The sequence below is a fragment of the Branchiostoma lanceolatum genome, chromosome 7 (assembly GCF_035083965.1).
Source record: "Branchiostoma lanceolatum isolate klBraLanc5 chromosome 7, klBraLanc5.hap2, whole genome shotgun sequence".
NCBI lineage: Eukaryota > Metazoa > Chordata > Leptocardii > Amphioxiformes > Branchiostomatidae > Branchiostoma > Branchiostoma lanceolatum.
The window spans coordinates 11,121,594-11,147,546 of record NC_089728.1 but is presented as its reverse complement, the minus strand read 5'-3'; the positions used below and the strand labels follow the sequence as shown (position 1 = coordinate 11,147,546).

General features: G+C 44.3%; 1 protein-coding gene across 1 annotated transcript in view; it reads right to left on the bottom strand.

Annotated features, from left to right (window-relative positions):
- LOC136438364 (hydrocephalus-inducing protein homolog) overlaps nt 1-25,953 on the bottom strand; it is a 45,034-nt gene that overhangs the window by 12,739 nt on the left and 6,342 nt on the right. The window contains exons 15-65 of the mRNA XM_066433131.1: nt 25,740-25,904; nt 25,438-25,590; nt 24,841-25,079; nt 24,510-24,633; nt 24,208-24,308; nt 23,935-24,085; nt 23,466-23,603; nt 22,939-23,067; nt 22,413-22,597; nt 22,099-22,168; nt 21,494-21,820; nt 20,868-21,077; nt 20,384-20,521; nt 20,150-20,233; nt 19,628-19,879; nt 19,257-19,396; nt 18,671-19,007; nt 18,307-18,441; nt 17,812-17,961; nt 17,229-17,468; nt 16,928-17,111; nt 16,518-16,673; nt 16,098-16,262; nt 15,665-15,925; nt 15,304-15,450; nt 14,865-15,001; nt 14,339-14,522; nt 13,929-14,070; nt 12,857-12,940; nt 12,389-12,619; nt 12,038-12,166; nt 11,464-11,701; nt 10,970-11,152; nt 10,628-10,779; nt 10,188-10,272; nt 9,778-9,956; nt 7,171-7,215; nt 6,691-6,873; nt 6,280-6,559; nt 5,791-5,963; nt 5,248-5,446; nt 4,852-5,051; nt 4,524-4,692; nt 4,141-4,223; nt 3,609-3,770; nt 2,908-2,997; nt 2,236-2,377; nt 1,551-1,721; nt 907-1,410; nt 615-714; nt 32-304 (exon numbers count right to left, since the gene is read on the bottom strand). Of these exons, the coding sequence (XP_066289228.1) occupies nt 32-304; nt 615-714; nt 907-1,410; nt 1,551-1,721; nt 2,236-2,377; nt 2,908-2,997; nt 3,609-3,770; nt 4,141-4,223; nt 4,524-4,692; nt 4,852-5,051; nt 5,248-5,446; nt 5,791-5,963; nt 6,280-6,559; nt 6,691-6,873; nt 7,171-7,215; nt 9,778-9,956; nt 10,188-10,272; nt 10,628-10,779; nt 10,970-11,152; nt 11,464-11,701; nt 12,038-12,166; nt 12,389-12,619; nt 12,857-12,940; nt 13,929-14,070; nt 14,339-14,522; nt 14,865-15,001; nt 15,304-15,450; nt 15,665-15,925; nt 16,098-16,262; nt 16,518-16,673; nt 16,928-17,111; nt 17,229-17,468; nt 17,812-17,961; nt 18,307-18,441; nt 18,671-19,007; nt 19,257-19,396; nt 19,628-19,879; nt 20,150-20,233; nt 20,384-20,521; nt 20,868-21,077; nt 21,494-21,820; nt 22,099-22,168; nt 22,413-22,597; nt 22,939-23,067; nt 23,466-23,603; nt 23,935-24,085; nt 24,208-24,308; nt 24,510-24,633; nt 24,841-25,079; nt 25,438-25,590; nt 25,740-25,904 (8,899 nt within the window). The remainder of the gene's footprint in view (nt 1-31; nt 305-614; nt 715-906; nt 1,411-1,550; nt 1,722-2,235; nt 2,378-2,907; nt 2,998-3,608; nt 3,771-4,140; nt 4,224-4,523; nt 4,693-4,851; nt 5,052-5,247; nt 5,447-5,790; nt 5,964-6,279; nt 6,560-6,690; nt 6,874-7,170; nt 7,216-9,777; nt 9,957-10,187; nt 10,273-10,627; nt 10,780-10,969; nt 11,153-11,463; nt 11,702-12,037; nt 12,167-12,388; nt 12,620-12,856; nt 12,941-13,928; nt 14,071-14,338; nt 14,523-14,864; nt 15,002-15,303; nt 15,451-15,664; nt 15,926-16,097; nt 16,263-16,517; nt 16,674-16,927; nt 17,112-17,228; nt 17,469-17,811; nt 17,962-18,306; nt 18,442-18,670; nt 19,008-19,256; nt 19,397-19,627; nt 19,880-20,149; nt 20,234-20,383; nt 20,522-20,867; nt 21,078-21,493; nt 21,821-22,098; nt 22,169-22,412; nt 22,598-22,938; nt 23,068-23,465; nt 23,604-23,934; nt 24,086-24,207; nt 24,309-24,509; nt 24,634-24,840; nt 25,080-25,437; nt 25,591-25,739; nt 25,905-25,953) is intronic.

Below are 25,953 nucleotides of genomic sequence, written 5' to 3'. Positions count from 1 at the left end.
CCCATCCATCCATGCTACTCCTGTTGTCTACCTTGGATTTCTTCCTGTGCCTGTAAGGCTTCTGTGGTGACTCCAGCCAGAGGTGCGTCCAAGGCAGGCAGGTTTTCGATGGTCACCTCCTCCTCGTACCCCTCTCCGATCAGCTGTATGTTGGTCTCCTCGTACTGGTTGTCCATGACACTGAGGTGGATGGTTCCCTTGTACTGGTGCACAGCGCCGGGCTTGAACAGCACATCAAACTCCACCTGCACACCGTTCTCCACAATCACTGACATGGTGTGGGCTTGTTTGGACGGGGGCTCATCTGATGGACAAACATTCAGTACGAGTTACAGATAAGTTTTACAGCCCAAGCACTAAATTCTACATGGTATGGGAAAACCATAGCACCAGTAACTCACTACTGTGACAGTAAAACAAACTCCACTACATTTGCCCTGTAAATATCATTTAACTTAAAGAAGGGCCCAGAAGTTCTGTTATGCCTTATATGGGAGACAGTCAGGTGATAATAACATAGTGACTGTGAAAAAGGCTGTCTGCTTCTGATAAAGCATAATCAGGCTTTACTGCTGAGATACACATTTTGTATGGCTGTACTGGTAATGACTAACCTTCATCATCTGAGTCCACACCGTTGGCTTGGATAGCCTTGCTTCCCCTCTTCAGTCTCAAGCTGAACCCTCCTTCAGGGTCAAGCAGGTCAATGTCAACCTACAGAGATGGAAATTGGTTAACTGGTTAACAGGTTTCAATCACTGACAACAGCAGTTAGACCATGCCTCGAATCACATTGGGATTTTGTTTTGGAGGAGCATTGTACAAACTATTCACAATACATTATCATGACATAATACTACTTTTTTGCTGTTCATGGACATTCCTTTCGTAATGTAACATGCCCACCTTGCAGGGAAGGGTTGCATCATTCTTGAGGACCATGGGCAGGGCCTGGGTGTGTCCCAGCAGCAGACGCCTGTACAGCAGCAGTGGCGTGCCCTGTTTGTTAAACAGCGCCGGCTGCACCAGGGTCACCCTGGGGAGGGTGCCCTCTCCCACCAGCTCAAAGGACAGGTTGCGTGCCTTGGCCAGCGTACTGGGCAGCCCCTCCACCGTGGCTTCAAACAGCCCGGTGAAGCTCTGCATGGTGGAGGGTGAGAAGCTAACCACCACGTACATGTGGCTGTGGGTCGGGATGGCAGCTCGCGACGGCTCAACGTCAAATACGTCTCCATGGAGCTTGGAGGATGGCTTGATTGAAAGCGGTTTCACAGAGAATGACACGTCACAGGGAACCTTGTTGGTGTTGGTGATCTGGAAGCGTGCCCTGGCCTTCCTCCCAACCATGACGTTGTTGAAGACAAACTTGTTGTCCTCTTCAATGTACATCCCACCACTCTCAAGTTGTAGCTGAGGAAAGAACAAGGAAGACAAGGAAACAATTAGACATGTTAGTTGTCTGTTTTGCAGTACTGTCCAATCACATTAGAAGCTTTAAATGCACAGAAGTTATCATATTCATTGCAAACACATCTCATCCTATAGCTTACCTGAGAGAGCATCTCACTAGCCTGACTATTCTGCACAATGCGATGTTCCTCAAAGATGGCTCCAATATCACCGGTGTTGATGCTTGGGATGCAGGCCTCAGCCACCAGTCGGTACGGGATACCGCCTGGGTGGTCCTCAGGGTCACGGTCAGAGATCTCAATAGCAATGTCCTAGAAACCAACAGAGAAGGCAAGCTCAGTAACAATCAATTGTGGGATTACTTAACATGCTGACAAAAGTAATTGTAATCATTGGGAAACTGGCCTTCAAGAATTGATCTTTCTGGACTTAATGCTGTCCTAAACAATGCATAGACAGGGATCATTAAAAAGGTACGTACATGGCAATGAAAGAGGATTATGTGGTTTTACATAGCAATCTTTTATAGCAGACCTTGTGAAACAAAGAGAAAAAAATTGTAGATCCTGCATTCACTTTTGAATGTTGTTCCCTTATTGATAAACTTTTAGTGTGGTAACACAAGGGGAACATCCCAACTTTGGCACAAACAGGACACAGGTTGTTTTGATGTATCCCTCGCATGTATAAAGGACACAACTGACCAACAATGTCTTGCCTTTGTCAGCAGGGCTAGCCCTTTGTAATATCTACAGGCTAGTTGGGCAGCCGGGGCTGTGTGTGCTGAACAGCCAAACCAATAAATAAATAAATAAAACAACTCACCACTTCCTCCCTGCCCGGCTGTTCCCCCAGACAGTCCACCTGGACCTGCTGATGGCCTCCAGGCTGGATGAGTCCAAACCCGGGGTACACCGTGAACATGCCCAGCATCAGGCGAGACTGGTTGGCCTGTGTAACCTCTTGTCTAAAGTACAACAGCGACTATTGTTATCACACTACAAAAGATCCCTAGCACCACTAGGAAAAGCACACCACTTCTACTAATCTGCAGAATAGAGCGTAGGAGGTACAGGTCTGATCTAGTGCTTCTGTACTATAGTTCATGATCACCAGTCCTACATAAGCACAAATTATACTAAATGATATTTGGGCACATAATGAAGGCCCAGCCATCAATCAAAACATAGTTACTGTCATCAAACATGAAATAAAACATGAAAAATCCCCCGTAGAAAAATTGTGGTCAGTTTGTTAACTATTTCTTCACTTCAGAAAACTAATAACATTAAAAAAACATCCCTTTTGGATTACCAGTAATGCTTCAAAATATGGATAAATACATGCATGCATTGAGATGGTATTTTCAACAATCATGATTTCTATAGAACATGATGACATCTCAGATTCAGGGCTACCAAATACTTGACAAAAATGTTTGTATATGGCTGAGGTTTCCTATTGGCATTGTTTAGGATTTGACCAAGCGTTCATTACCTGACAGATTCTGCCTTCTTTGGTTTGCTGATGGACTTTCCGGAGCTGGAGCCATCACGGGACTTGGTGCGAGCTTTACCTGGGACGGGCCTGGTGAGGGAATAGTGACAGGAATAATGGCACAGTGTATCTACAGACTCAGGTGTGCACTGTCCGCGGTACTGAACTACCAGCTGGTGTTGTGTGGAGTGCAGCAGCAGAAAGCCTAGGCTAAACTAGCTAGCCATAAGCTAATCAAGCTACCAAACACCAAACTTACCTGGTTGGAAAGTGACTGAGCAGTCTAATGCTTTTACTGCCAAACAGCAGTGTTTTACTGCATGTATCCAGGGAATCATTGGGTAGGGAAAGATAAGACATGTTGAGAAAGTAGGGAGACAACATGAAATTTTTTAACTAGATGTACACATTCTATAGTCTGACTTTCTAATAGCAATAAGCAGACATTTAAAATCATGGACACTGCAAGATACATGATTGCATTTGTCTTATGAACATACATTTAGTAACAGTAAACGGCTCACATCAGACAGATTTTTCAGGTAGGTACACGAAAACAACACAACAGATATCCCAAAGCAACATGGTGAATGCCCAGAAATACTCCCCAAACCAGTTCACATTCAACAGGAAATATGGTATCGATATGTAAACAACGCCTGACGTATATAATGCGAAGTGTAATAAAGAGTTTCACTTACAGGCGCTTCTGAGGACTCCCTGCAGTTGCCTCCTTGATGTAGCGGATGATGCTGTACTTGAAGTCGAACTCTCCCTTGTTCTCTATGGTGATGGTGCGGGACTTACGACTGTTCACCATCATGGCACCAAAATGGATGTCTTTCTCTGGATAGATGACGTATCTGTAACATCCCCATGTTGTAGTGTTAGTTTAAAAAAGATTGTGGTCTGTGGTCAGGAATTAACAGCTGTTCATACTATGTACTATCTATAATGTAAACGGACAAGATTTTACAACTTCCATACTGTAACTTCATTTCATCCATTTACAGTACTAACAATTACGTTATGGCTACCTTTGGCTAACATCTAATGGGCATTGAGTGTTTCTTTGTTCAAATAACAATCTACATTACTGCATAAATCATGAAAAAACAAAATCTTGACAAATCAAACCAGCACTAGATTTACACATAGCACTGCATGTTCAGTTAAGGATGGATCTGTAGTCAATGTAAACTAAAAAAAAGGTACATCAAGACAAGTTCTGACCTGCTGAAGACAGAGCGCACAGACAGTTTGATGGGGATACTGGCTATTGTCTCCCCCTGGTCACCCAGGCTGGGCTCTATCACCTGTAGGGGAACATGAACAAGTCATCGTCATGGCGGTAAATCACATGGCTTGGGTGTGGAACTAGTAGTGGCAGTTTACCAATAATATGAGTCAGACTCAGAGGAAGAACAAACACAAATAAGTACAGTAACTATTGTGGATGAGGTAGTACATAAATGTTTTTGGTAGATGGGAATCACAGAAACAGAAGCCGTGGAAGACCACACAAGACATACATTAAGCAACAAACACAAACAAATACAGTAACTATTGTGTGGTGCCTGAGAAATGAAGAATGTAAAACCTGTGCAGTGGCATACCTTGCACCTGAGGATGGGCAGGTCCTTGATGTTGACCTCGTAGCGTGAGCGGAAGATGACCTGGACCTGAGTGGGCCTGTCTGTGGGCAGGAGGGACCCGTGCTGGGGCAGCACGGAGAACAGACTCCCCACCTCGGGCAGGTTAGGGTCGCTTGTCTCAAACATGAACCTAGGGGCAGACAGGTAAAAAGTTTTATCATTTGTGGTAGAAGTAAAAATGATAATGACCTCCAAATAAACATTCAATCCTTGAGCACACTTTGATTCCTCTTTACTGATACTTGTGTATACATCTATTTCAAAGATACCATAAGCAAAATGTACTCACTCATAGCCGATCTCATATCTTCCCTTGTTCTTCAGCGTCAGAGTCTGCTTGGTCTCATCCATGACACGGATCACGCCAAAGTCAAGTCCACCATCTGCACCTTTGGGGAAGCTCATGTCCAGAGCGACATCATAGGCCTCAGCGTGGACCTGAATGTTCTCCACATCCACTAGGCCCATGATGTTGTCAACATCTGATACCTGTAGTTTAGATAACAAGTCATGTAATGTTACATGTTAAGTTTTAGAGCTATGTGCATGATATAAAAAGAATATGACATTGACAGCAGTGGAAGAGTGCAATGAAGATGGTGTGCATTCATACAAAATTAGTCCTTTGAACCATAAACCATGACTGCTAGCTAGTAAGAGGAATACAGCCAGAATCCATCAATACCTCCAGACGAATGATCTTCTTGGTGTTGGTTGGCTTCATGGCACGGAAGTGAGCGTGTAGAGCCAGTTCAGACTTAGGCTCAATGACCCCTTGCTCTGCGGACAGAGAGAAGTCGTCCCCAAGATTCTCCACGCCACTGATGCGCCAGGCCACGGGAAGGAGGGTTGGGTTTCGTAGGTAGATTGTCTTGGTGTCTTTTCTGGAGAAATGACATGTACACAGGAAGTGAATTATGACAGATAGCAAGAGGAAACCAGTTTGAAAACATAAAATGTCACCTGATGCAATTCAGCTTTAGTACACTGAAAAGCTAACTTCCCACTGGATATGACAAAAAGGACAGAATTGGCTCTTTTCAACAAAAACAGTTAGCTTAGTATCCTGTCTTTCAAAGTGCTGGAATTGCATTGGATGGGACACAACCTGGATTTGAACACTCAACCTTTTGCATGCCACTTTCAATGTGGTTAACTGTAGCTACAAGACAAAGTTTGTATAATTCTAACAATAATAACTTGCAACCATATGTGCTGTAAGACTGACCTGTGCAGGAGGACCTTCTCAAAGAACAGCTGTTTGCGGTCCATCTCTATCTCGGGCTTGACTCCATGGCAGGAGATGCGGAACACCACAGGCTCTGGGTTCTCCCTCACACAACACACCAGGCAGTCCTCAAAGTAACCAGGCGTCTTTGGGTAGGCCCAAATGGTCAGCTCCTAAACAACCATACAGATTTGATGTTAATCAATTGTTGTTATTTCTAGAGAGCTGTTCTCACTTCCCAGATTAGGCAATATGTATCCATAACTAGCTAGAGTGATCAGATATACAAAAAATAAGGAATTTTTCAAATTCACCTATTTCAAATCATCTCAGGAGAAGACACATTTTTTGTCAATTTGGTCTTACATTAATGATGGTAGCCTTGATGCTCCTTAATCTTGTGCATACAGAACATCTACTAGTAATAAGATTACACAAAGCTATTGACCCTAGGCCTGAAGACAAGCTAGCTCCACCATGGGACTGTACCTGTGACTCAGTAGGCTTGAGGAGCATGCTGGGAGGATCCAGTAGGTACGTGGTAGCCTGAGCGTCCTGCTGGAAACAGAAGGTGATGTCTGCCTCCAGGGGAGAGGTGTTCATGACGGTCAGCTTCTCCATGTTCTCTGGGTACCTGCCCTCCTTGTACCTGTCTCTCGTCTTTCCACACAGTAGGGGTCCAAACTCCATGATCTCTGTACCCAGGACGTACTTCTTATGAACGATCTCGTCAGACTTCTTGCTCTTCTTGCGATGGGGAAAAACAACCCTGCAAGCAACACGATAATAATTCAATATTTCAAGTGAAGCATTCAATCATTGTGGATGACAGAAACATTGTCTGAAGTTTAATACCACAGGAAGTTTGTGATGTAAGGCAAAAGTGATAGGTTATCATACCTGGGTTCTCTGCTGATCGTTGGGAAGGCACATATTCCTCGGCAGTATAGCTGGTACCGTCGGCGTGTCCCCACGATCTCAAAGTTCAGCGTCTGATCAAACTGTCCCAGATCTTCGGACGTGAAGCGGAGACGCAGCGTCACATCTCCCCCAGCTGGGATGACCCAGCGGAAAGTGCTCAGCCTGCAGGGATCATGACATAAGTTCTTAACACATCCAAAGTGATGTTAAAAAATTACATTAAACTTTCATAACATATGGCATTTTCTTTGTTACACTGATGATTTTACTGTTTTTGAAGTCTGGGCCCTTTGAAAATCAATTGTCAAAATTGAATGGGTCAATCAGCTATCTGAAAATTCAATAGATAAATAAAGATAACAATAAATAGCCAGACTTCATAGTAAGGATTATGGTTATTCATTGTCATATCAAATCATAAACATCTTGAGAGATTCAAAGAGAATGGTGGGGACTCACTTTGGGCTCTTATGTTCAATTGCAGTGGAAGTATCTCCAATTGTGCTGCAAAAACAATAATTACATGATAATCAATGATTAAGATTATGGATCACATAACAGTTCAAGATAAAAAGATAGTCATTCTGTAAGGGACCATACGATATTTAGCGGGGGGGGAGGGGTGGTGCACCGGAAGTCCGGTCAAAAAAATTTTCCATGACCCTCCCCCCCACTTCAAAAAATTTTTCCATGACCCTCCCCCCCACCTCGAAAATTTTTTCCATGACCCTCCCCCTACAGGTATCGTGTAAAAATGGTAGAAAAACGACCCCCATTTATAAAACAACTACTACGTACTAGTATATGGACATCGCATCGGGCGTCCACTTGTGATAGCTGATGACGCATGCTATAAAACAAGAACCGGGAACCAGCGGTTGTCGGTACCAGAGGCGGCAGCAAAAAAATTAAATTGTATAGGGGGCAAGACAGTTGAGAAAATTTTGAAATCGTGACCCTTTGAACTGTTATATGAGAGACAAATTTTGCTGGAAGAGTAAGCTAAGTTTAATCAAGCAGATATATAGACATCTCTATTGTAAAAAGAAAAACAGCTTGATTTTTTGGGGACGATGCCCTCCGACATATTTTTCGCCGCGGGAGGCGCGACATGCACCCGCAGGAAAATCTAAAAATCTTTAGCCATTGAAATGCTATTTCCCGAATTTTGATGAACAAATTTTGCTGGTAAACAAAGTAAGTTTAAACTTTAATGACCCAGGGGCGAAGCCCCCCGGAAGCTCTTGCATTTTTAGGCTATTGAGAAGGCTTCTTTTTCAGTTTTGAGGGTCATATTTGTGATAATCATGGTAGTCAATCAACTTCTATTCTCCACAGGACCTTGACATACAATACTTAAGTTTAGGTGAAACCGTGAAAGACAACTAAAAACTCAGAAACAACAATATCAATAGTTTATTCAAGGAGATTTTAACCTCGCTGGTTTATTTAGCTACTCAAAAATATCAATAGTCGATACCAGTTTTCCGTTTTTTGGCTGTGTCCGTCTCGTTCTCTGAAGTCGAAGCGCTACAATATCGTCGCTGTCAGAAGTTCTCTTCGGTGCGAAATAAGAAGCGATATTCCTGGTATTCCCACGCTTAAACGCTGACATGTTTCCAGAAAAATCGCCGCCGAGGCGGTTGTCCCTCGGCGACATAACTCTCTCTGCGGCGAAAGTCCCTTTGTCGGCATAATTTAGAGAACCATGGAACCATAGAAATCGCGTCACCCCCAAAGATTGCCCAAATATATACGCCGCCGTTCCAGGAAGCCTCCGAATCCGCTGTTCTGCGTCAAATTGTAACTACTACAGAAAACGTGGAACTGAAAGTTCAAGGAACGTAAAAATCACCGGTCGCCAGAAGTTCGCTGGTAGTTCCAACTCAACGTATTTTCCCAGGAAATTGCCGCTGATTGACAGTCGGCAGCCTTTGATGACAGTCGCCAAGGCGCCAGAAAGACTAGATGCCCTGGGAACAAGGGAAGTCGTGGGCGGCGCCACAAATTTGAAGCAGCTGAATCGTCCAATCATGGCGAAGCTTATCAATTTAGTTGAAACATTATCTTCCTACTTTGGTAGAAATGAATTTTCTGTGCATCAATTCACTGTTCTGGATGGAAAAATGACATAACCTTGCTCCAGAAATTTGTCAGAAATACAGTTGAAAATTAATTCTCTCCCGCACTGACAAAGAAAGGAATCTTTTACGTTAAAAAAAACAGCTTCTGTGTTGCTCAACTGCGGACTATCAACTTCCAAATAAGGAGATTACCCGGAATCTGATACATGTACATTTACGGCTGTTCTAATAGTCCGGGACCCACCCCGCTGATCGTCACAGAGAGGCGTACTCGGCCATGTCGGCTACTTTTTACGTTTTGACGCGATGCTGCCGGGTGTACTCTCCAAGCAGAGCATGGATTTCGGCTGGTTTTTGACGTGTTTTTAGGCGTTTTTGCCGGGCTTTCTACTTTGTCTAGACAAAAAAAAAGATGACAAAATAGAAAGTCCGACAAAAACGCCTAAAAACACGTCAAAAACCAGCCGAAACCCATGCTCTGCTTGGAGAGTAGCAGGGTGGGAGGGGCTGTGAGATAAGATCGGAGCGGTAAGGCGGGGTGCTAATTTAGAATTTGGTACCTCCCTTAGAGCTGATAGCTGGATAGCTTCCTGTGAAACAGTGGAGGCGCGTGCTGGACGTGTGCTTCGGCATGTTTACTACGGTAGTTCTGTATTTTTTCGCCGCTACGCTGGGTGAAAATAGCATAGCGGGCTATTTACAGCGTCAGTTTGTCGGCCCACAGCATAATGTTTATGCACAACAATTCAACGGATTCGTAAAAAAAGTCCATGACCCTCCCCCCCAACCCAGAATTTTTTTCCATGACCCTCCCCCCCACCTCGAAAAATTTTTCCATGACCCTCCCCCCCCAACGCACCACCCCTCCCCCACCGCTAAATATCGTATGGTCCCTAATGTTATATTGTGCAAAGTAGCTTTCCATTCAATCAGGAGCATTGACTTGCACCTTTTTCTACAGAAAGTAGAGAACTTCACAAACCTCTGTCCATCTGCCTCTGACCCAGGGGTAGCAGCCCCAGGGGGTGGGGATGGTGCTGACAGGGAGCTTCTCCTGCCCTTCCGACTGGCCGACTTGCGGCGATCCTTCACACTGTCGGTCCCCGATCGCTTGTCTCGCTCCTTGGACCGCCCACGACTAGAGGTTGCTGTGTGTTCCTCCTGTTAGGCACAAATTCAGGAATCATCTGATTATTCAAACCGAACTAGACAGAAGTGCGTGTTCCCATTTGGTTCATGCTCGGCATAATGTGAAAAGCAGTTGATAAAGATATCCCCCAAACCATGTATGGCTGGCTAAGATTATATTTAATTCCACCCTTGCATAGGTGCAGGTGTACATGTCCTTCCAACACTGATATCAACTGGCATAAATGACCATGCAGTACTTGCCTTTTCAGGCTTGATAGACTTGTCTGGTGTGACAGACTCAGTGTCAGGCTCAACATCTGGCAGTCTGTCCTCTGGTGCAACGTTCCTATGAAAAACATCAGAAACATTGTCTTTTGATCCAGAAACAGGATACATGTGGCACAATGCAATAAAGTACGTCATTCTATGTGCTATGCAATGACTAAAATATAGAGTGATAATGATTTAGATTTTCTGGTTTGATGATGCTGTTTCTCTGTTGTCTTAGATAACAAAGCACTTTGATTATTCTGAAAAAAGTTTGGCTTGACTTGAAAAGAGCTGACTGCAATTGATGAAAGTGCTACATGTAGACAAGAACAAAGTTAACCTTTTAAGTTTTTAAAAAAAACTTGTGAATAGAAATACAGCACACATTGACGCAGATACAAGAGGCAAGCAAACAACATGTATTGGCTTACGGGTCGTCTTGTGAGGCTGCCACAAAGATGTAGTGGCTGGCCACGTCTGTGCCAGGTGGAGATTTCCTCTTGACGGGATACGGGACCACCGAGAAGGTGGCAGGAGGGGGGATGGGTGGGCCGCCGGGACCCAGACCCAGTCCATCCAAAATCTAGGGACAAGTATTTAAGATTATTTGAAGTCAGTAAACTTCACTCATACCCACTAAGCCTTTATCTTAAATCTGTATTCTAAGAATCTACTACAAGTGTAAAATAGAATATGAACTGGTTGTCAGAAACACAGCGACATACATCTGTTGCTTTTTTTATGTTTACAGGAGTTCAGGAAGGTAAACGCACCTCGTCCACTGGGGGCAGCTGTCCTGAGGTCAGGAGACGGGGCCCACATGGGTCGTCTGGGTCGCTAGCGTCTAAGATGATGTGTGGAACCCCCAGCTCCTCCTTTGCCTGCTCCTCCCCACCCTTGTCACTATCAGCTGGGAAAGGTTCTCCGCCCAGCTGAGAGGTGGGCGTGCCAGCACCCTGGGGAGAGAGATGTGTCAAATTAGTCATGTCAGACCTACCAACATCTAGTATAAGGAATTCTTTACAATGACATGGATCTGAAAACCCCTTGTCAACAATGTCAGCTGTTTCTTTCCCAGCAAAATTCATTTGTCAAGGCATTGGCTGGGCACACACTAAGCTAAAACTGTTATATCATACATATATAAATGAAGAACTGTATTGAATGACAATTGCAACTACAACAATGTAAAGGTGTCTAACTGGTATTTCAAATAATTAATAAGAATCATCATGCAAAGACATTTTAAAGGATAACAAAACCATACCTCTTTCAGTTTCTCTAGTTTCTCCTTTTCCAGACGTTCCTTTTCCAGCTTCTCCTTCTCCATCCTCTCCTTCTCCTTGTCCTTGGCACGACCTCTCTTGGCAGAGGGTGGTGGTTGGTCTTCAGCAGATTCCTTCTCCTCATCCGGTGTGGTGGGCCTGTGCACTATCAGCTGTGTGCGGTCCCAGAACTCCAGGATGGGGGAGATATCCTTCTGGGTGTGCTCGTACGCTCTGAACCTGAGTGTGTAGAATAAGCCTACCATAAGTTTTCTGACAAGACTTTTCATTCTCAAGCTGCTGTCATTAAAATCCAAACTTAGTCTAGATAACCTACCTTTGATTAACTGATTTTGGTGAAATTCAAGTCACTACTCTTCACAGGTGGGTGATGACTGGATCTTCTTTATACAGATTTAAAGCATCTTCATCACTTATGACAATTGTCAAATAAACATTGGTACACAGCCTCATTGCTAGTGAAAAGTGTATGGTAGTTTTAGTACTTGTAATACATTTAGTATGCTCCATAATCCTATCCTTGACAACCCAAACCATCTAGGTAACAATATTCACCTATTGGCCAGTTGGACTTCCTCTGGGGGTGGTTCTGGTATAGGTTCGTCTGCTGCTGTGGCCGTGGAGTCCTTAGCTGTCACATCTGTTGACACAGGGCGTCCTTTGCCATCCTTTCCCTTCTTCTTCCTGATAGGACAGAATTCCAACAGGACGCTTTTATTTAAAGATGCTGAAGATTTTAAGACACTTAAAAATTGTGACAAGGCTTGATTTTAGCTTTAAGAATGTTCTTACTTCAATATGTCTTCTCTTGATCAACATATGCTTACCACAAGATTCAAACCATGAAATCAAGTGGGAAACCACCATCATATCTAGACATAATTGACAGACTGTGACATCACATACTTTCCCCCTTCGTCCTTTTCATCACTCTTGTCCGTCTCGTGAGACTCTGGTCTGCCCACAGCAGAAGGAGAGCCCTTGGCGCCGTGCTCTCCCACTCCGTGAGAACTGACAGCCTTCAGTGCCGCTACACGGTCTTGGCTTGGTGCTCCGCCCGGCTTCCCACCAGCTACGCTCTTTTTACCCGCACCTCCATCGTCCTTGCCCCCTTTACGCTTGCTTTTGTGTTTCATCCTGGTGAAAACAATTTTAGTATTCTTCATTCCACAATCAAGTCTATAAGTTATAGGACTGAAGCACTGAGATGCAGTTGCCAAACATTTGGAGTGACTTGGTCATCTCACAAACACCTCACACATACTAAATCTTATATATTTACCTGAACAGTACAACAACATGAGATACAGGCCATATACCTTATCTGCATCTGCACAATATGGAGTTACAATACACGTATGACACATTCCTCACCTCTCTTCCTCCTCCCTCTTGGCCTCCAGCTGTGCTTGTAGCTCCCGCTCGCGCCGCTCCCGCTCCAGTCTGTCCTCCATCTCCCTACAGTGACAGAAGACACATTTGTAGGAGGCAACCCAATCAACCTGACACTAAGGGTCACTACTGACTGAAGTACATCATAGAGCAGTGGTAGAAATACTTTTTTCCGATGTTCTGCAATATTGCAGAAAGTCACAATTTTGTTCTGCAATTTGAAAATATTTTCTGCAAATACACAAGCCGTACTACAACCTTCTTTGTTTACTTATTTATTTAATTATCTATTTATTTATTCTCAACCTAATAATGCCTATCTACATGTGTGTGAAAAATTCAAATTACAAGCGAAATTGGAACAGCAAAGGCTTGTTTATTCAATATCAATCAAATCAAATAGTTTTTATCATTTCAAAAGTAAAAAATTCAACAACCTGCATGCCTGATAAGGAGGAACAAGGACAATAATATTCTTGCGAGGAATACATGTTTTGATGCATGGTTGATATCACACGATCTGTGACAAAAATGCACAGCCATGGCCCACGGAAAAAGGAAAAGATAAAATTTCAAAAATTGAAATTATGTTACTGGATGGCATAAAAAAGGCTCATGCAAAACCTTGTCCTCTGCATAGTTTGTCAGGTTTGCGCGGTGCAGGTTCCAGCTTATGTACAGCACTGCTAGTTTGCTAAATTGAGAACCATTGAATCTCACGACTGATTTTTTCATTCTGCAAAATTGCAGGTTTTTAATTTTTCTTCTGCAATCCTGAAAATCTCTCTGCAAATTGCAGACTGCAGGTGGGTATTTCGAACACTGTAGAGGTAAAAACTGGCGAGGAGTTTAGTGATGGTTGACACTAACCTTGATCCGTGTGTGTGTGCATGCATAAAAATGTCAGATCAGGGCAGCTGTATAGGCAGTGTATATTTCATTCTTGTCCATTTTTGTATACAGTTTTTTTCTATTTTCACACAACGCCCTCTTATGATCCTCCCTGCTCTGTTTCGAACATCCCTTTCATTATATATCTCAGAACAGTACTGACCTCTGCATCCGTTCTTTCTTGGCGACCAGGTGTCTCCTGTCAATCTCAGCCCTCTGCTCAGGTGACAGGTTGTCATACTCGTCTTCTGACATTTCCTCCAGGGCTGCTTTTTCCTCCTCTTCCTTCTGGCATGCTAGTCGTTCTGAAATGTACAATTTCATGTAGTAATCTAAACCCCACGCCACTATACATTCTAACGTTGTATGTTGTTACACAAATCAGAGGTCACAAAACCTCCTGTCAGTCAGCTGCCATGTTGTTCACATTCTGTTTATTGTTTGGCTTATGCGTGGATCGCACATTCGGCTGAATTAAGTTGTCAATTGTGTTCATAACTGGCGCTATGTTTAATACTGACAACAAAACTGAATTGAAATGAAGATCAAGTTTGCAGAGACAAGACTCCTCACCTTTCTCCTCCTCTTCCTTCTGCTTGCGAGCCTTGAGTACAGCCATCTCCAGCCCGAGTGTGATGAAGTACATGTACTTCCTGTTATTGAAGGCCTTCAGCACGGCCAGGCCAGCGGCCGTCTGACTGGGGCTGAACAGGGTCTCCAGCCCATCAATAACCACACCCTGGTGACAGTCGTTCAACTGAGTGACAGAAACATTGCACAGGTCATGTATTGTTAGGTTGTACATGGCAGGAAGCACTTGTTGAGGCTAAAGCAACTCAGTTGAGACTATGGTGCAGGAGATATGTTGCATTATCTGGGATATATTGAGTCCCCCCTTGACATTTAGTAATGCTGACATGTAGTTTATATTTCTGCCTGCGAAACAGAGGTCCAGGGAAATGTGTTGCGGGGCATGGCAATCTCCAAGAAACAACTGAAAATTAACTTGTGCTTAGCTCATTTCAGTTCATTTTTGACAACTAGTGATTCAGAGGAGGAAACATTACATGATGTGTTAAAATGTCTTTGACTCCAGTACCTGAAACCTTTCAGCCAGGATTTCAACCAGAAGTTCCTCAGGCAGTACACAGCTCATCAGACCCTCCTCCCCTGCAACACTGGCACTCACACTCAGCCTCCGCTGGATGGGTGCTGCGGGAGGGGGGCTGGAGGCGCCTGAACAAACAGAACACACAACTCATCAGTAATGTGTATAAACTGCATATAGCACACTACAGTAACTTTTATAAATCTGTCTACATTGTAGCAAAATCTTTTGACCGGAACTTCAACATGTGAGTTTGCATGATCTCAAGCTATCTCATATCATCCCACCTCAAGCCATGACTTCAAGTACATAGGATCCACTACATGGTGTTTCAGGGCAAGGAACCTTCACTTGTTTCCAGCACTAAGTTTCTCAACCTCAGGAAAATAATTTTCACTAAAAATGCAGCAAAATACTTAAGACTGGTTACCTCCTGCTGGCTGGCTGGATCCCTCTCCAGTGGAGATGTTCCCTCCTGCCTTGCTGCCTCCAGCCTTCTGGGCTCCACTCACAATACTGGTCTTCTTCACGTTGGAGATGATGGAAGGAGCAGCGCCCCCCGCCAGGCTTACAGAACCTGCAGCATCAAACAAAAATGACAGATGAAGTTTGGCACATTGATGACTATTACTTAGAAAGTACTAAATTTGGCCAAGTGGAACTTATTTACTCTGCTCTGCATTAATGCTGTATCATATAATATATCCTTTTAACTAATTTCTCTGAGGTTTTAGGTTTGGTATGTGTTCCTTGCACTCCCGCAGCTGTCAGTAGGACATGTGATGACTGACCTGATCCTGCTGCCGCCCCTGCTGCTGCTGTGTGTGCTGTAACAGCGTCCACACTCAGGCTGCCGGGGACAGCCGTACTCCTGTCAGCGTCGGTGGACTCGTCCTTGGCGGCGTTCTCCCTGGCGGCAGCAGCGCACATCTCACGGGCGCGGAGGCCTGATGGGGTGTTCCCGCTGGAGATGGACTCCAGGACAATGGCGTCAATGGTCAACATGGCAGCACCATAGGTTTTGGCCAATGTCACTGCTGTTCCAGTTTTACCTACAATAGAAAATAACGAGTTAGTTTATCTCATTGCTAATTAAGGAGTTCTATGAGGTCTGATTTCTGAAGGGCTGTACTTCTGAAATTACCTATCGCTTGATTTCAGCCCTACAAGCTCCCAACTTTGACACAAAAATGTTGAATGTTAGTCAAGCATTTGCTTGCTTACCAGAGAGTGGAGCTCCGTGGACCACGATAGCTATACCACGACGATTACGTGCTGCTTTGCCTTCAGGTGAAAGGTCAATGCCAAGGTGTCGAGCAATGGATGCTGAGACAGGTGTGATCTCCAGCTCCCCCACACCAACAATAGCAGCCTCTTGGTTTTCTCCATCTACAATTGAAAAAGGGTGAAAATGTTTAGAACAACAAAAAAAGATCTGCCAAAACACTGTTAGTGGCACTGTGGGGTGTTTAAAAACTGGTACATTTGTATAAAGTGATCAGTTTGTGAAAATCATTTTTCTGTTGCTACGCATTTCTTTGTCAGCTATGTTTAACCGCCTCAAATAGATTATTCATAATCCAGCCCTTATAGGATATGAGGTAGTTCTGTAGCTAAAATGTCTTTTTTGAAAACTGGGCATACCTGCATCCAGGGCCTCGTCCTCCGGTGACGGCTCCAGGTGAGGGGCGGAGTCAGGGTCGGCTCTGGTGCTGGGAGCAGGTGGGACTGATGGCTGGGGCGTGCTGTGATCCTGTACCTCCAGACCAACGGGTCCATCCTCCTTCTCTCCGTCAGGTCCTGGGGGAAGGAGACAAAATATGCAATGAAAATATAGGGATGTGAAATATACATGTATGCATATGTCTGGCTGGTACAGAGCTGTCATATCTTTACTTCACCTCAACGGAGTGAAGTAGTGATTTTTACTTATCTACGGGTGCCATATATCCTCAATGCTGCTATTACATTATGTTAATCAATCTTTAGCATCCGTCTAACGGCTGGTTGGTTCATCCAAGGATTAATCCATCTACCCAACAAGATTAAGGTACCTTGTTCCTCCTGCTGTGTAGCAGCCCTCTCCCCCTCAGTTGGACCAGGCTGCAGGGTCTCCTCTTCTTTCTTCTTGTAGTCCTGATAGAAGTCCTGGAGCTCAAAGGGCAGGCCGTCTCCCGGAGAGCGGGGTGGCAGCAGGAGGGTGTTTTGTTCATCGTAACCCTTCATCAAGCGGAGAATCTGTGGGGAAAATTACGTTGTTTCTTTTTCCTTCACTTTGTCAAAGTTAGTAAAATATGCATATACTACACAGAAAAGTGAAATTGATAAAAAAAACAGGAAACACATAGTGCTAACCTTCTCCTCATTCAGGTACTGTTGGTCAAACTCCAGGGAGTAGACCTCGATGGGGAAGGCTGCAGGGTTCCTGAGCATGATCTCCTGTTCGTCTCCGCTGCTGTGGGGTAGGATGGGTCCAAACTCCAGCAGGGAGGAGCTGAACTCCAGCCGCGGCTCCTGGCCCTGTCCCGATACCAGCAGCACCAGGCGCCGGCTGCTCTGGGCCAGCTGGATGGGCAGCCGCTGGTGGTACAGGGTCTGGGCAAGGACAGGGGGAGATGCTTAATGTTTTGTTTGTGGAATTTATATCACTTTTCTTGTGATAATGATACACATCCTCCCATATTACTCAAAACTGTCTTACATACAAAGAGAAGTCATATCTTACAACAATAACAGATGCTAATTATCAACTGTGCAGTGCCTATTTTTCTTGGTGATCCTACATGAATAAACAAATATAAGCCTCAGGTGTATGGGCAATTACACTCTGCCTATGTGAGAATGACAGATTTCATTCATGGTCATATTATCAATCAATGTCATTCTAACTATAGCACACATGACGGGTTTTGTCTCAAACATATCAAGTGTCCCATACCTCCTCTGTTGGCATGAACTTGACCTGCACATTGACCCGTTGCCCTGGCAACAACACGCCCGATGATGGCATGATCTCAAAGTGTCTTGGCTTGGCTTTGTTGTCTGGCCACATCTGACGACGTAAGTGCATGGGGACATGGCGAGCAACCTGGAAGATTGAATAAACAACATCCTTAGTTGATTAGTCAAACCTTAACTATAGTAATAGTGTACACTGAAACAAGCATATGATGAACCTATAGATTTCTCACAATCTAAACTGTCCTATCAAATCGTGCTTGTTACAGTTATATTTTTCATAAGAGTCTTCCACATTTTCTCTATTTGACCTATTTCTAATTATGATAACATATTCCATTACATAATCTTACAGTTTGTTATAATCAAAAGATGAAATAACTTCAGGCCAGGAAATGACTACTTGACAGAAACAGCTGCATACTGCAGCAGACTTGATTTAACCACAGCCCTGTGGGATGGGACATGACCTCACCTTTCCCTTCTTCTGCTTCTCCTGCGGCATGGATGACCACTCACAGCGCACCTGTTTGTGGTTGTACAGCTGCACCGTGATGACCTGACACTGACCGCACTGGACAGTGCCAAAATCCAACACCTCCTCGGACACCTGCAAAGGAAAGTCCACAAGTGTTAATATAGATCGTAAAATGTTCACAACGGTGGACTTTCTCAAAAGTCTTATAGGAAAGTAAGTGTTCTGGTTACTCAGAAGTTCTCTGGACTTATTACCTAAAGACATGTATTTGCAGAAGTGTTCAATTGCTCATCTCTATAAACTGCTACCTTACACTCTAATTTCAACTTGGACTTATGTATGTGTGAGTATTTGTTCCTACCTGCATTTCTGGCATGGTGACGGTGGCTCTGAGGGACAGCATGATGGTGGGTCCACCCTGGATGTGGAGGGGCACAGTGGCTTCCACCTCCCCCAGGTCCAGGTTGGCCCCTCGCGGGTCAAAGGTGACCTGGAAGTCCATGGTCTCGTGGTGAGGGTAGCCCGGCAGGGAGTGGATGTGGTGCAGCCCGATGTGGAAGCCGGAGTGGTGCAGGCGGGACTGGTCGGCGCTGAAGGACACTGGGACGTAGCCGGTGTTGGTGACACGTACAATGTGTATCCGGACCTCCCCCAACACTACATACCCAAAGTGCAGGAGGTAGTGGGGCAACTCCGTGCTGTAGCAAAGAAAGCATGTTCATGATTAAATCTTTCTATAATACCATACATGGATAAAACTATAGATATATAAATCTTTCTTGAACTTGGATGAAAATTGATTTTTTTCTGATGATATAAAAACAAGGCACCAACAACTGGACAATGCTGTTTTTGCATGTCCTCTATTTACTTTACTGCTTACGCTGATGACAGCGTTCTCACGTAAAAAATTGAGAGACTTCAACGGCTATCTTAACTGTACTTACTGGGTGAGTTGTTTGCGGAGCTTCTTCTGGGCATTTGGAGGCTGTGCCAGTTTTAGTTTTGGATGAACAGAGGTGGCATGTTTGTGTAGAATCCTGCGTTCTACCTCCATCTGCAGGTCCAGTTCACTCGGCAACTCAGGCTGGGAAAACAGAGAGAAAATGGTCAAAACATTGATTGTTCATACTTAAGGTATGTAAGAAGAAAAATCAGATTTCTGTGCATTATACTACAGTTATCACTGTACCATGGATATGGAACAATCAGTGAATGATTGAGGTTCAACTGTATATATGATTCGAATACTAACATTGAATCTGATTTGATCAATGTCTCATGATATTTTAAAATGTTGCTGAAGGAGACGACATACCTCTGCCTGTACAAACACCTCCTCCGTGCCGCCTGTAGGTTGCAGAGACAGCTCACTCTGTGCGCGGCTCATCATCACAGGCTCCTGTTTCTGCACCTTCTGTTCCACAGTCAGCGCATCCCTGGCCTGCTCCATCAGTCGGGTGTACTGCCCATTGTCGTCTGGCAGACGGGGAAGGTCAAAGCTCAGGCGGGGAAAGATTCCCTCTCCGTGCACAGTGATGATGTCTGGCTCAAAGTGAGCCACTTGGATCTACAGGATGGGAAATAGAGGTTAACTGACACATCCCTACACTTGTTGTCATTTGAAGAGTAATAACTTTTGTCAACAAAGAGCTGTTGTCTCACAGCTTTAGTTTTCTTTAGTCTACTATTCTTCTGTATGAGTGCAATCACCATGACTTTGTATTCATGCCAAGCCACAGATCAGTTGCTATACACAATAGGTGCTGAATAAAGAAATGTGAACAACAAAAGCAACCTTGTAGAGTGACATGTGAAGATTAAGACAATCCTTCCTCACCTGAAACTTCTTGTGGAACTTCTCAGGAGCTCCTGGCAGGAACTTGAGGGTGAGAGTCTGCTGACTGTTGGCTGCAACTTGACCCTTTGGGGAGTGGAGGTAGAGTTAGATCTATAGTTTGCAGCTTTGCTTTTGAAGCGATAAAACAATGGAGTGTGATAGTCCAAGTCATATGAATATAGATGAAATGGTAATACAAGCCTCATTACATTTGTAATATAATGCAGTACTTACTGTGTGGGGGACTAGAATAGGCATGCCTGGAGGGGGGCTGTTCTGCAACATTGGGTCCATGTTCAGGGCAGCGAACTCAAAGTCCACCTTGCCAGTGTTGTACAGCACGATTTCAGCTTCGGCTACCTGATCAAACAGCTGGGAACAAGAAACATGGAGTTAGTAACATAGTAACATATCAAGCACTAGCATGACTATGGGAGGTCATTGCTACATACAAAATGCTCAGTCTTGATTATGACAGATTCTTAAAAATGAAGATCCAGAGTCTTCCATATGAAGGTTAATCTGTGACGGTAATCAGCATACACAATATGAATCCAGAGTCTACTGCAAAAGGTTTGCTTGTCAACCATTCAGCACTACAGATGACTGTATTGCCCAGATGTGGCCATAAACTCTCCATTATCAACAGCAGCACTGGTCAGTGTTCCTCTAAAGCACCTGATACTTCTTATACCCTATTCTGAGACTATAGCCTCACCTGTTTGCCATAATCAATGTCCAGCCCCTCCAGCCTGTACTCCAAGAGGGAAGCCTCGCCCCTCAGCGTCACCTCGTAGGTGGGTCCACCCTCCACCTCGCAGATGGCGGTGGCGTTGCAGCCGATCCCGGAGTGGCCGTAGAAGGTGAAGGACACGCGCTGTGTCTCCCCGGGATGCAGGATCCCGTACAAAGGGAGGATGTCAAACACCTGGGGACAGGTAACAACGAGGTTAACTTCTCAGTGTACTCAGTTGAAGAAAAAATGCCCACAGCTGAAGGATGACCCTGATTGTGGTCTTTGGTAGGGAGGGGGAGTCATTAGGACATAAAAGGGCAAAAGGGAACTTTGAATCCATCATTCAGCTACAGCTGTTAAACTTTATCCATACTTCCATAGGATGTGATGCTATGTTACATTAGAAAGAAAGGATGTGATGCTATGTTACATTGGAAAGAAACTGAGAAATATCAATCCCCTTGGTGCTGAATCAGTGGTAGTTCTGCATCAAAGACAGTGTAGTCAACCTTACCCTGGATGCTCCCTTCAAACGTGTACTTCTCAACATAGACAGCAGTCATATCAACCTGTTTGTAACCTACAAGTACATGGCAAGTCAGCATTACCTCCTCTATGCCTGTGTTCAGCTGTAGGGTGGGATCTTCCTTCTGCAGCCAGGGCAGAGGAGGCAGAACCTCCCGTCGCTCCTCCAGTGTCGGCCTCTCAGCTGTACGGCTCACCACGCTCTGCCGGCCTTCGGGAGGCACATCCTCCAGCACCATCTCCTCCTCAGCATCCTCAGCTCCTATCTCTTCTCTGCTGAGGACCTCTCGGACCATCTCGTCATACTTGTCATCCCCTTCAAGGTCAAAGTCGTCTTTTTCAGGCTCTTTCTCACCTCCTCCTGTGTCCATGGGAGCTGTCTCTCCAAAGTCCTCCTCCTCTGGGGGTAACTAAGTTAGGTAAAAGTTGGATTTGTTAAATAAATGCTTACCAAATTTAAAGGTGGTTCACATGGTTATGGTTATGGTTACCTGCAGATAAATCATGTGCAGTAATTAAAAGTAATGGTTACCACTGAACCTGAGGACTGAGAAAAAGTCATCTGCAGATGGTTGCAGCTGTAGATGTCTAATTTTCACATGTCAGGTAATCTTCAGTGTTCTATTTCTACCAAACATTAACTAAAGTTGTAGTATTTTCTGCCCTGTTAATGCTATTTTATCTGTACCTGAAGTTTGGTGTGTTCAGGCAGCACCTGTTCTTCCACTACTACTCCTTCCTCAGTTTGTCTGCTAAACCTGCATCAACAAAATATCATTTTAACAAAAAGATTTGTTTTAAGAAAGCACAAGCAACAAAAAAAACCCAAACTAACAGAAGATTTTAAAGAATTCTAAAATTTCATGGTGGTAGAAAAGAGCACTTAACTAGCTGACATGAGGCTGAACACCACGTGAACACATCCAGAGGTATCAATTTGTGCTATTGGTGTTGATTATAGGCTACATCAGCAGAGGAGGGCTAAAGTAGCTGATGACCTACTTGATTGCCTGAGTGGGATCGTCCAGCAGGAAGGACCAGCGGTACTTGACCGGCATGGGACTTTCATTGGTCACATCCAGGTAACGGGTCACTTCTGTGTCGTTCAAGATGCACCCGAAGTCGATGTCCATCTTTTCAAATGTGAGGTTGGGGAAGTGGACTTCAGCACACAGCTGGACCTTATCCTGTGGGGAGGGGGGCAAATGGTGACACTTCTTCTCCATGTCTGTCAGGTGTTTATCTGATTTAACAATTATATACTTTTTTAGGGAACATATTGTACATATTGATATTCATATGGTACTTGTGGAAGACTGTCAAAAGCACCTGATGGCTTTAAGTGGCCATTTCTAACCATTAATTAAGACGTTGAGGTTTCTATGCTCTGGAAAAATTATGATGATGTTGAAAAGAAAAATTGTCACCCAAAGATGTGTATAAAAATTTGTGACATCGATTAGTATTCAACTCTCTCCAATCATACAAAATGTAGTATACTACAAAACAAAGAAGAACAAGTTGATACCTTGCTGGGATGCTCCTTATAGGTGATGTTTAGATTGTTGATCTCAGTTCGAGAGTGTGCATCACTGCAGTATGCTGGGTCAAACTGTACTTGGAGCATGATGGTCTCATTGATGGCCAGAACAAGCTCCTGACAGAACAAATAGATACACGTAAAAAACTCTGTCCTGACAAGATTTTGGTGACATATGTACTAAAACTTTTATGTTCATATTAAAGTTAGACATGCCCATGTTATTGATGTTTTTCTGACTTGTAATTGAAAAGGCGGGCTTTGTAATCTACTACTACTACTAAGTAGCTGCACATGTATCACCCTATCAGGATTTTTTGCAAACGAAGCACCTCTTCCATCAAAGCCTGTGATCATTTCCTTGGTGCTGAATCAGTGGTGATTCTGTGGCAGAGTTAGGGACCCTGGTGATCAATCTTAGCCATGATTGACTGATTTTTCTCTGTATGTACTGCATAGAGATGGTACCCATTTTCAGCTTTATAAAGAACTTGAACGGAGTAGGAGAGATTTACCGAGTGTGTGACACAGCGTCCATCTGAGAACAGCAGGGAGAAAGGGTGGTCCACATCCAGCAGCACAGTCAGGGGCAGGGAAGACATGTTCCTCAGCTCCAGGGGCTGATGCTGCACCTCAAGTACATCCTCTGGGTTCTGTGCACAGGGAAGCAATACAACACAATCATTAAACAGCCAACTGCTGCATAAATGAATTTGTACCTAGGCACAGTTAACAGGTCCTAGTCTTTAAGACTCAATTACTGTACAGTACAGCTAGATCATGATCCACAAAAATGTATTAAGGCACATTAAAAGAATACATTAGACTCTAAGGATTCCTAGTAGTCCTTTTACTATGATAAAGACATTTCATGATTATGATACAGTTTTAGCCCATAAATCAAGAATATGATATATTTACGACACAATAGACCGAACATCATCACATGTTTAGTGTGGTGGAAGGCTTAAGGACCTTACATACTTTGTCTATCCTGAAGTTGATGTTGCGGGTGGAGAGATCCAGCAGTGGAGCGATGAACTCCACGTTGATGTCCATCGTCATGATGTGTTCCTTCCCGCTGGTCTGACCAATGATAGCATGGCACAGCATACGCTCCCGCAAGACCTGGGGCCTGAGGTGGCAAGACATGACAGTTATTTAGACATCTCAAGGATGCGCTGTTGTGTTTGCTTTGTACAAAATTGTTTGATAACATGTGAAAGGTATTATACAAATGGCTTCCACGTAACTTACTTTTTTGTCAGCCCCTCCAACATGACATCAATGGTTTGTCCCGGGTTCAGCTCCATACGATGGGGTTTCAGGTGAAAGATGGGTTCACTGGTTGGACCAGTCTGTCAGGGAGGTGAGGTGTCAGAATGTCACATTCGTAGATAAAAAAAAATGCTCTTGTACACTTTGACAGGTTATTGCCTTCTATTCAAGAAACTCCAGAAATATGAGCATCAAAAGTTACAGTCAACAAGAAGACAAGGAAATGTTCAATGATAGGAAAAGGAGCTTATATCAAAGAGGATTTACTAAGAACGCCATACCTGGTTGTTGTTGGAGGTGGCCCTGCGGATGCGATACATGGGAAACCCCTCGGTGTGCCAGAACAGCTGCTGGTGGCGCCGGCCCTTGTTGGTCAGCTGGAAGTGGTGCTGGCAGGGGCTGTCACTGGAGCACAAGAACAGCACTATGTCAGCACCGTGGCCAGCAGCTTTCATGCTCCATCACATACCTTATTTTCACCTTTTCCATTATAATGAAAGGCGAAACCTGCCTGAGGCTTTGAATTACAGTACCTCATCACTGATATAGAGAGGGTTATATACTTCACTGGACTGCTGCTAGCGGCTGTATAGCTCACAGGTGTGTCCTTACCTGAAGTGTGGGCCCAGGTGAACGGCAGGTGTGATGGGGGGATTGGCAACAATTGTGGTGCCGTGTCCGTAGGCCTGGACCAGGATGGTGCGAGGCTGGCTGCTGGGATACTGGATGTACAGCTTGTCCTTGAACCTGATGCAGTCGTCCAGATGTGCGGTGAGGACCAGCTCCTGGGCAGACTCTGGAGGAATCACGCCCTCCTGGGGCTCAACCCGCCACACAGACCCTGGCCGCATCTGTAAAACAATAGGTGTGTCTGTATCTACATATTGAAAGGGCCGGTGAACTCTTTTAATGAATATTCTTTTGAAAATTAACGAACAGATTGTAAAAACTGTGCACATGGACATGCAGGCATACTAGAAATAGATATCTGCATAGTTCAGATGAATAATCAATATGATGGAAATCGGTCATATCTGAAATCTTTCTTGTTAAATATTATCTGTTACTGCTTGTTGACTGCAGTTCTGGTCTTGAGCATAGACAGGGTCTTTTTCTGTGCTACATTTTCCACAGTACCTATCGTCTTTTTATCATACAAATGAATTGCATGTGTCATATTACTGTATATCCTACAGGTTATGTACTGACCATTTGTGCAGAGAAGGGTGCAGGTATCAGAGACTCGTTGGACAGCTGCACAGTCCTGTGAATATCTGTCAGCACCTGGATATCTCCCCAGTCCAGCTCTGTAGGTGCCACATGCACCACTGGCCCCTCTCCTACACAGCACACATGCACCTGCTGCACAACACAAATACAACAACATCTTCAGTAACACAGAAATAATCAGCACATAATAATGTAGAGATCATAATAAGCCCTAGAATCTTTTACAAAAGCCACCTAAACAGAACAAATGTTGAACATATGAAAAGCTCCAGGACACATACCATAGGAGGGTCCTGGCTGCCAAAGATGTGGATGTACACGACTTCCTCAGCCTCGTTGAGCTGCTGTGCTGTACATGTGAGGGGGATCTCTGTCACCGTGTGGGGCTGGAGGATCCCCCGCCACTGGGAGCTCTGGTACGTCAGGCTGCTCGCATCATCCACAGCCTTGTGTCAATGGCAAAAACGGACATGTGAATCAATTACATTGTACACA